Genomic DNA, 10,087 nt, shown 5'->3' with positions numbered 1-10,087 from the left:
TTTTTTTTTTTTTTTTTTTTTTTTTTTTGGTTATTTGAGACAAGGTCTCACTATGTAGTTGAGGCTGACCTAGAACTCACTGTGTAACCCAGGCTGATCTCGAACTCACAGCGATCCTCCTGCCTCAACCTCCCAAGTGCTGGGATTACAGGAGTGCTCCACCACGCCCAGCTCAAGAGTTCCCAATTTTTAATTTGCCTGTGTCCTCATTAATTTTGTGGGGCTCTTAATATGAGGTGTAGGTTCTGACTGATTTCTGAAAGCTACCTTTTTTTCTTATTGGTAAGAATTACATTATGATGTTACTTAGAAAAATAGCTACTTCATTTCAACATTACTCCCCTTGATTTTGGGTGGAGTGTTACTGATTTGTGTGGATAATATGAATACTTATGAGGAACATAACATTGGGTACAATATCATATTCTTAATTATAGGTGAGACTCTTAGTCTCTCAGTCCTTTAAAACATTATCACCCACTCCCTTGGAGCATTCCTCATCTGTTCCATCTTGGATTGCCTTTTTGTGGTATCAGTTTTGTTAGTAGTTGGCTTAGCTTTTGCACTGACTTACCCTAATATAATCTACACATACTGTCATTCATTTTGTTCTGCCACATCTGTTGTATACTAGTGTTTTATTAGGTATGGGTAACTTCTGATTCATTTTCTTGTGGATTGTGCTCACTGGAGGGTTGCATAAGCACTCCAAGGAAAGAGACATAGGTATTGTGGCCTGGCTGAATAGATCACAGCCTGTGAGACAGTTTGTAGCATTTAGCAGACATGTAATTGCTAAGGAACAGTGAGACAAAAATCTGGAAAACATGCATTCTTGTCCTATCTCTGTCATTCTAGTCAAGTGATTGACAGTCTAGGGCTAGTTTCTTTGATTAAAGTGTTTACAACTCAGATTATCCAGTGGCAGTGATTGTTGTGTTTCAGTGGCTAGTCTGTTCCCTTTTTACCATCCTAATCAGTCACAGTACATGAAGTATATATACCTTGGTTATTGCTAATCTGTCATACAGCTCTAGGTTTCCTCAGTTGTGTTGTCATTAGTTCAGGAACCTGAAGCAGAAATATATAGAAAACCTTGGAAAATTAAAGGCCACAGTAATACTTAACTTCTTTATCCCTATATTTATATATTTTGAAAAACTTTGAATAAACTAGACTTTGAGTAGACTGAAATGGTTGGGACTAGAATTTTTTTGAATTGTGGGTAAGAGGGTTGAAATATTTTATACACCGAATGAAATATCTTGAGAGACCCCTAAGTACTAAATTTATTGTTTTTTACATACATGGGCCAAAGGTTATTTTACATAGTATTTTTAGTGTTCCTAACTTACCACATGGGGTTAGCTGTGGAATTTTGCACTGTGGCAGACATTATATTGGTCCTTGGAAAGTTTCAGATTTTGGAACATTTCAGATTTTTAGATCTATGTTAACCATTTGTTGCATCATCCTGTTTAATAAAAAGACATTTCATTTCTTTTTACCTTGAAAAGTTGGTGTGAGAAATGGTATGACTCAAAGGCAAGATAGTAGGGGTAATATGTGTGTGGTCATTTGTTTTAATTTGCAAGTTTGATACAAGTTTTAAAAGGTAGTGTAGTGCTAATTATATTTAAAGCAGTCATAATACTGGGATATATGGACTAAAATATAAATGATTAGAATTATGTTAAACCTAACATCTTTAATCTTGGTTAAAGTTTATGTTACTGTCAAATTATAAACTATAGAGGTGTGTATAATTAGAAAATTTTGACTTTGAAATCAAAATGCTTGAAGGGATTAGAAAGTTTAGAAAGGCCAATAAATAAAAATAAAAGGCAAGGTGAATATAAAGTATCCTTAGGAGTTCATGACAGAAGATATGGCATATATGAGTTAATTATAGCCCTTATTTAAAATGGGCAGTATGAATTAGATGAGCTTTATAGGCAGTTCAAACCTGATGACTTTAGGATTCTATTTTTGTGTAAGTCATCAGTAAAAATAATAATTTTTTGTTCTGTTTTTCAAGGATTAAGAGTTTCTGTTTTTGTTTCTGTTTTGTTGTGTTGTGTTTTGTTTTGTTTTTTGTTTTTAACACCTCTTCCTAAGGCAAATGAAAAGAAAGTTGACCAGCCTCCAGAAGCTAAAAAGCCCAAAATAAAGGTGGTGAATGTTGAGCTGCCTATTGAAGCCAACTTGGTCTGGCAATTAGGGAAAGATCTTCTTAACATGTATATTGAGACAGAGGTAGGTAATTGAACCACATGATTTTCTTTTGTAGTACATTTTGCTTTGGTCCTCTTTAATATCTGTCCTGTATTTCAAAACATGTGACTATACTATTTTTTATATTGCAAGTCTTATGAGGTGTGATTAAAAAGTATAGTGCACATTAACTCTTACAATGTATTATAGTAAGAGATAAATTGCTGTTAATCCATTCCTCAATTCAGACATATTTATCCCATCATTCTTGCCACTTTGTGAAACAGATCTGGAAGTCCTCTTTTGTGTGTTTAGTTGTGCTGTCATGGCTGACTCAGTGTCCTAAATTGATTGAAAACATTTACCTTTCATGGCCATTTTGACTTTGGGAAAGACCAGAAGTTGCACGGAGCTAGAGCAGCCAGTGAATAAGACAGATGAGGTTACATACAGTGATTCAGGTAGCTGAGGATACACCATGTTTTTATGAATCTGCCTTTCCGTTGGATAGCACTCAGCCGTAGCATTCACTACATAAAGACACGGCTGAAAGAGGATTTCCACAGCTGCTTCTGCAAGTGGCAAGAATAAGTGTTTAAAGTAAGGGGCAGTATTTTGAGAGGGATTCATGGCAATGTGTCTTTTATTATGATAAAATATTCAAATTTAGCATATATTGTGATCACCCCTTGTATATAGTTTTAGGGGTAGGATAAAGCCAAAACTAATGGATTGTTCAGTTTATAAGATTTGTTATTTTTTTGTGTATTTACTTGAAATGTTTGTCATAGATTGTTCTGCGTGGTATAAAATTGCCCAAGTTCTTATGAAGAAACTGGATAATAATGTATTATATATATAGCACTAGGCATTCAGGTCACACAAAGTAGTTGTTAAAAAGTTTTTTAGGTTTGATAATGTGTTTTTAATGATATGAAATTCTTAATAGGTAAAGTAAGTACTTGATACTCACTTTTACTGAGATGGGAACATTGTGCTTAGAAATTCAACAATAAATTGTAGTGTATTTCTTTTTTTTAAAGGTGATGTAAAGTGGTTTGACCATTTCACTTTGGCCATTGTTAATCCCAACATCTTAAAAACATGCAGCTACATACAGGAAGACAAAATTATATTAAAGCAGTGGTGGCCAGGGATTTAGCTCAGGGGTTCCGGTGCCTGCCTCGCAAGCGCAAGGACCTGAGTTCAATCCCTGGTACCAAAAAAAAAAAAAAAAAAGGCAGTGGGTTTATATGAAAACTATGTAATTTACTGTTATATGTTAGAAAATAAATTATGTGTATTATAAAATGAGTTCTAGAGTTTGAAAAGCTTCATGAGGTATAAATTGGGACTTTGAGCTGATTTTTTATGATCATTAATTTTTTTTTTAACACTATAGTTAAACTAGAGTAAACTTTTGTTCTTTGACAGGGGAAGATGATAATGCAAGATAAATTAGAAAAAGAAAGAAATGATGCTAAAAATGCAGTGGAGGAATATGTGTATGAGTTCAGAGACAAGCTATGCGGACCATATGAAAAATTCATATGTGAGCAGGTATGTTTTACAGGTCTTTTTTATTCAGATAGTGTTATATAAAATGCTTAATGATAAAATTTGACATTTACATTTCTACTAGATTATGTAATTTAAAACAATTTGAAAATAGAAATTGAGTAAGTCATTGATGAGAGGATCACTAGAGATGAGCAGTTTTATTTTATTCTAGTTTATCCCAATAACTTAATTTTTACCGTTTCGAAGAGAGAGCATGGGCCAGGCGTGGTGGCACATGCTTGTAATCCCAGTATTCGGGAGGCTGAGGCAGGAGGATTGCTGTGAGTTTGAGATCAACTACATAGTGAGTTCCAGGTCAGTCTCACTACATAGTGAGACCCTATCTCAAAAAACCAAAAAAAAAATAGAGAACATATAAGAGTTTATGACATCTTCCTTATGGAGGCTAGGAAGGTAAATAAGAAAGTCTTTATTTTCTAAGACCTCAGAGTTTCTTTTATGTTTTGTTTTTTATGCTGCTGCTCCCTTTGCAGCTTTCTGTTACTACTTTATTTGGTGGCGCCTTTTTAGTCAGTCATTCTAATGTTATTAGGCACCATTGTTCCTGTACCCTTTTTCTTACCACAAAGTCTCTATGGCTCTGAGTAAATCTCAGAAGTACAGCTAAAAACTTGAAAAAATATTGGCTAGATAAAAATTCAGGCTGGTGTAGGAACTAATTCTGAAGTTAAAGGTCATTTAAATTTAAGTTAGGAATCTGTAGTGGTCCTAAGATTCTTGGGCTACCTTGCAGTGTATTTAAGTTCCTTAGTCCTGCCCTGCCATTTCTTGGGTCCTGTGGTTGAGGTTATAAAGTAGGCTAGACCTAGTAGGCTAGATCTCCCAAGGCTAGTGTAGAAATACATACATTATTCAAATTGTATAGCAATGTTTTTTACCTTGTGTTCTCTGATAGGATTGGAAGTTTCTGTAGCTTCCTTATCAATATTTCTTTCTTGTAGAAATGAATAGAAACTTCAATTGTAATTGTTTTGGAGAATAGGAAGATAATTACTCTTACATAACCAAAACATTCTATGTGCAGGTTGCCCAAAGTTGGATTTTTATTGTATTACAGTATTGTAATACTTAGCAGTATTGTAAGCCAGGAGCAATTTATCAAAAACAATCAAATATACGCTGGGTGTGGTGGCACATGCCTGTAATCCCAGCACTCGAAGCCTGAGCATCGCTATGAGTTCAAGACCAGCCTGGGCTACATAGTGAGTTCCAGGTCAGTCTCAACTACATAGTGAGACCCTGTCTCCAAAAAAAAAAAAAAAAAAAAATCAAATATCCTTATGTAGCCAGACAGAGAAGCCACAGAGCATGTGAGTCCCTTCTGTGAAATACTGTATAGAACTGCAGTGGTAGCAAACTTATGGCACACGTTATTGTGTTTTCTTTTAAGACAAAAGATGTTAATGCAGGGTTGTTTTTCTAAACTAAAACCTCAGTATTCAAGCTTAATTGCAGAGTTGGTACTCTGCCATAGATAAATAAGTGGGTTTGGGGTTGCAGTTTGACACTTGGACTCTGAAAGGTTCCCCATCATTGGTATAGAGCAAGCTAATAAGTAGTGTTGGTATTTTTTTTGAAAAGAACAAAGCAGACTACCTTTCCAGATGAGGTTAGCTACGTGGTGTTTAGAATTTCTAAGATGTCTGTTTTGTAGTAAAAACTTCTAAGGTAAGATTTCCCCTAACTTTGTCATGTTTTATATAAAGGAACATCAGAATTTTTTGAGACTCCTCACAGAGACAGAAGACTGGCTCTATGAAGAAGGAGAGGACCAGGCTAAACAAGCATATGTTGACAAGTTGGAAGACTTAATGGTAGGCTCTTCTCTAAAGCATGGTACTTAACCCCTAAAAAGTGGTACTTGTGTTTTACACTATAGGCTTTTAAAATATGACAAATATTAATTTTATTTTAGAAAATTGGCACTCCAGTTAAAGTCCGATTTCAAGAAGCTGAGGAACGACCGAAAATGTTGGAAGAACTGGGACAAAGGCTGCAGCACTATGCCAAGATAGCTGCTGACTTCAGAAATAAAGTAATTAATATTTTTATACGTAGTGTGTTTGTGGAGGTGGGGTTAGCCTACATTTTAAAGAACTAACATTTAGGCTGAAATTTTCATAGTGAATAAATACTTGTTTGGTTTTGTTTTTTGTTTGTTTGTTTTTGTTTTGTTTGTTTTATTGGTACTGGTCATTGAACTGAGGACCTTATTGCCGGCAAGTATGGTGCCACTGAGCTAAATCCCTGGCCCTGGTTTTGGCTTTTGAGACAGTTCAAGCTGGCCTTACTGTGTAGCCCAGGCTGACCTCAAACCATGGTGATCTTCCTGCCTAAGCCTCCTGGGTGTTGAGATTACAGGTGTCTGTCCCTACACTTGAAAATAAATATTCTTAATAGAGGGAATTTTAATATTGAGACTAGAAACAAAGTTGAACTTATTGGAAAGTTGGGTGAAATCAGATGTCACATAAAAGTCTGGTTTTTCTGTTTAGGATGAGAAATATAACCATATTGATGAGTCTGAAATGAAAAAGGTTGAGAAGTCTGTTAATGAAGTGATGGAGTGGATGAATAATGTCATGAATGCTCAGGCTAAAAGGAGTCTTGATCAAGATCCAGTTGTACGTGCTCATGAAATACAAGCAAAAATCAAGGTGAGTGCTGATGTCTCATATTTACTACTGGGTTCTCTTATGGACCCATCGTGAAGTCATTTGAGCCTAAAATGTAGCAATTCTTCCTGTAAATCTTACTAAGACTGACTTATATTGTATTAAAATGTAGAAGATCTCTTAAATTTGTTAAATTTTATGTTCATCCATTCATTTTAGCAGTATGTTTGCTATAACCCCTGTCATTTGCCAGCAGTTGTTGAGGGATCAAACATTTAGTGTACATTGTTTGTCCATTGAATGTACAGATATTCAATGAACTGTGGAACTCAGTTCACTGTCAGCGGAGAGAGACCAGCACAAAAAGTATTTGTTGTATGGTGATGTGAAGTGCCATGGGACAAAAAAGCAGGGCAAAAGGAAGAGGAAATGCTGGGCTGTGGAGAGGACCCAGACTGGTGTTTTCTTAAGGAAAGCCTTGCTGCATTTGTGTTTCATGAAGAAAGTGGGGAAGAAAAACAAAGCAAATGCTTTTTATCTGGAATAATATTCAAATGTATTCATTACATTTGAGGAAAACTGGGCTGTTAAAGCTTTGGGTTATAAACTTAAATTCCAGCCCTTTGCCTCACTAGTTGTCCTTATCTGAAGTTACTTAACCTTTCTAAGCCATTTGCTTCTCCAAGGGGGAATCACGGTTTTATCCTTTAATAATACAGTTATTCCCCATTTGAGTTGCGAATTTTCACAAGGTTCATGTAAGATTTGCTTTGCCAGAATTATGAATGAATCTGACTTAGAAATGTTCTCCCAGAATAGAACTCATTCGTAAGTTGGGACTTACTGTACTTGTAAGTACTTAGCAAACTCCTGATGCATCATAAGAAAATTAATTCTTCTTTTAATGAGGCTTCAAGCTATGGTTTTGGACAAGTATAATGAAAGTGGAATTTTTTTTACATATATTTGGAGTTGGTAGAAAAATACCAGGTCATGTATGTGGGGAAGTAGTTGAAAGTGAACTGGATGACCTGAGTTAATCTAATGACCAGTTTTGTATTCTTAGGAATTGAACAATGTTTGTGAGCCTGTTGTAACACAACCCAAACCAAAAATCGAATCACCCAAACTGGAAAGAACTCCAAATGGCCCAAATATTGATAAAAAAGAAGAAGAATTAGAAGGCAAAAGTAATTTCGGTGCTGAAACTCCACATCAGAATGGTGAATGTTACCCTAATGAGAAGAGTTCTGTTAATATGGACCTCGACTAGATGATACTAAATTGGCTTATTTCTTCAATTAATGAAATATTTTTGCCATAGTACGTGGTTCTACATAACATACTGAGACTATTTATATTTTCTTTTTTAAGGATGTCTGACATTTTGTGTATTATATAGAAAAAGAATAAAGCTTAAGTCTGTAGTCTTTATGATCCTAAAAGGGAAAATTGCCTTGGTAACCTTCAGATTCCTGTGGAATTGTGAATTCATACTAAGCTTCTGTGCAGTATTACCATTTGTATCACTGAGGATGAAATTGACTTTTGTCTTTTGGAGAAACGAACTACAGCTTGCTTAAGAGGGCTATGATTAAAATCTTGAAGTATTTGTTATTGCCAAGGTAGTTTTCTTGCATTTTGCTCTCCATTTCAGCATGTGTGTGGGTGTGGATGTTTATAAACAAGACTAAGTCTGATTTCATAAGGGCTTTCAAAAATTCTGTCTAATAGAATGATTTTGCTTTCATATTAAAAATTCAGTGAGTAAAACAAAAGCTAGTCAGATGTGTTAGCAGCATGCAGAACAAAACTAAAATTATCTCTTACTGCACAGTACATTGTGACGTGAAGGTGTGAAATGGAAGAAATGTTTATCCTGTTGTAACTGATTGTGAAAATTTTATGAGCTTTAAAATAAAGTTCATCCTATGGTGTCATTTCTAAACTGTTGATCTCGTCACTGACTTAAAAATTGGGTTAGGTGGAAGGAGTAAGAATTATTGTAGCAAAAATTGAATTTAATGTGATTTCTAAATGAAAATCATTTCTGAAAGAAAAGTGAATATAAGTTAAAATTTCACCACCCTGGGTTTTTCCCATCTAACATCTAATAATGTTAGATCTTTTTAGCCTCCCCCGACCCCCGTGATGGGTGTGGTTATGTTAGTGTTACAGGCTGCTTTTGAAAGCTATAGACACAGGGAAATGATCAGTAAGCATAATCCAGAGTTACAACTTCACAGCTTTTATGAATTCCATTATAAGGACATACTTAAAAATATTTTAGCCAGTCCCACTATTGGTGGATTTAGGTGTTTTTGCCTTTCTAAATTACGCTACAGTGATCTGCCTAGTATTTTCTCAGGACAAAACTGAACACCATGGGAAGCAGGAGTGGGAAGAGACACCACACACTTTGGATAGATGACCTTGCTATGCACAGTGACTGTATGCTGCTTCCATTAGGCTGATGCGTCCTCAGTGGGAGTTAATCTTTTAACCACCCAGTCTCACTACAGGACAACTACCAAGTCCATCCGTCACACAGAGTAATCTTCAAGGCAGCCTATGAAGCCTGGCGTGAGGTTTAGGAATTTACAACATGACACTGAAGTATCAGTTGAGAAAAGAAACCCCCAACTCAGTTCATATTTTACAGCTCATATCCCTAAATCAAATAACTGGTCATTTGTATGTCTGACATTAAATTTTAAAATTTGCCTGCTTTTCGTAAATTGCTAATTATACACTTTCATTTGTGATATTTAGATGATTACGTCAAACATTAAAGATTCTTGACAGGTTTCAAGCCAAGGCTCTGCCCTCAACTCCTGGCCTGTGGTGAAGGCCGTACCTCACAGTGTGGAGCTGTGTGGCAAAGGAAAGTGCCTACCTCATGGGAGCCAGAAAGCAGACAGCAGAGTCCAAGGTCCTGATAGTCCCCATAGCCCCTTAAAGGGCTTGCCTCAAAGACCTAGTTTCCTTCCACTTGTCCCCCACTTCCTGGAAATTCAGCTCCCCCTCTGGTTTCTAGGCCCTCAACACATAGCCTTTCGGGGATATTTAAAATCCAAATCATAATATATAAAGGTATGGTTTTTAAGAAAATGAGAAGACGGTTTCCCCTTTAATCCCAAAATAAAACCTGTTGATAATTGAGGAAGCATCAGATGTCTGGCCTGAATTAGTCTTCATTAAATGTTATATTTATTTTCTTCCTTTCCCTTTCCTCTTTACTTTCTCTTTCTTCCTTCCCTCTTTCCTTTCTTTTCTTTTCCTTTCTTTCCTGTCTTTGGAGGAACCTGGAATAGAATTTATCTCTACCATGGAGCTACATTACTAGTCACCCTCCCCACACTTTTTTTTTCTTTTGAGACGGTGGGATTCAAACATGCAACCCTCCTGCCTCAGCCTCCCTCAGTGCTGGGATTACAGGCACGTGGCACCAAGCTTGACTTATGTTACAGATTTTCTGAAGCATCACTTTAAATGTAAATCAGTATTTCAAAAGAAGAGCAAGTAATTACAGTTATCTGTGGATCTCAGAACTGCATTTTTGATGAGGATACATTCTTATGTTGATTATAATACTAATGTGGGCCTAAGCAACTGATATGTACCCTCTAATCATCTGGAGCCCCTCAGATATGCGCCATTTTGTAAAAATGCTCTGT

The 10,087-nt window shown here is 36.0% G+C and overlaps 1 protein-coding gene across 2 annotated transcripts in view; it reads left to right on the top strand.

Moving 5' to 3' along the window:
* The window catches only part of Hsph1 (heat shock protein family H (Hsp110) member 1), a 25,182-nt gene extending 16,824 nt beyond the window's left edge, over window positions 1-8,358 (top strand). For both annotated transcript variants that reach the window (XM_010623881.2, XM_010623882.3), the window contains exons 14-19: window positions 2,119-2,256; window positions 3,649-3,774; window positions 5,502-5,609; window positions 5,711-5,830; window positions 6,291-6,452; window positions 7,477-8,358. In XM_010623881.2, the coding sequence (XP_010622183.1) occupies window positions 2,119-2,256; window positions 3,649-3,774; window positions 5,502-5,609; window positions 5,711-5,830; window positions 6,291-6,452; window positions 7,477-7,683 (861 nt within the window). In that variant the 3' untranslated portion in view covers window positions 7,684-8,358. The remainder of the gene's footprint in view (window positions 1-2,118; window positions 2,257-3,648; window positions 3,775-5,501; window positions 5,610-5,710; window positions 5,831-6,290; window positions 6,453-7,476) is intronic.
* The last annotated feature ends 1,729 nt before the right edge of the window (window positions 8,359-10,087 follow it).

The sequence above is a fragment of the Fukomys damarensis genome, unplaced genomic scaffold, assembly GCF_012274545.1.
Source record: "Fukomys damarensis isolate Sample0158 unplaced genomic scaffold, DMR_v1.0_HiC HiC_scaffold_38, whole genome shotgun sequence".
NCBI lineage: Eukaryota > Metazoa > Chordata > Mammalia > Rodentia > Bathyergidae > Fukomys > Fukomys damarensis.
The sequence above is the reverse complement of the archived record's forward strand: the minus strand, read 5'-3'. Positions and strand labels throughout refer to the sequence as shown.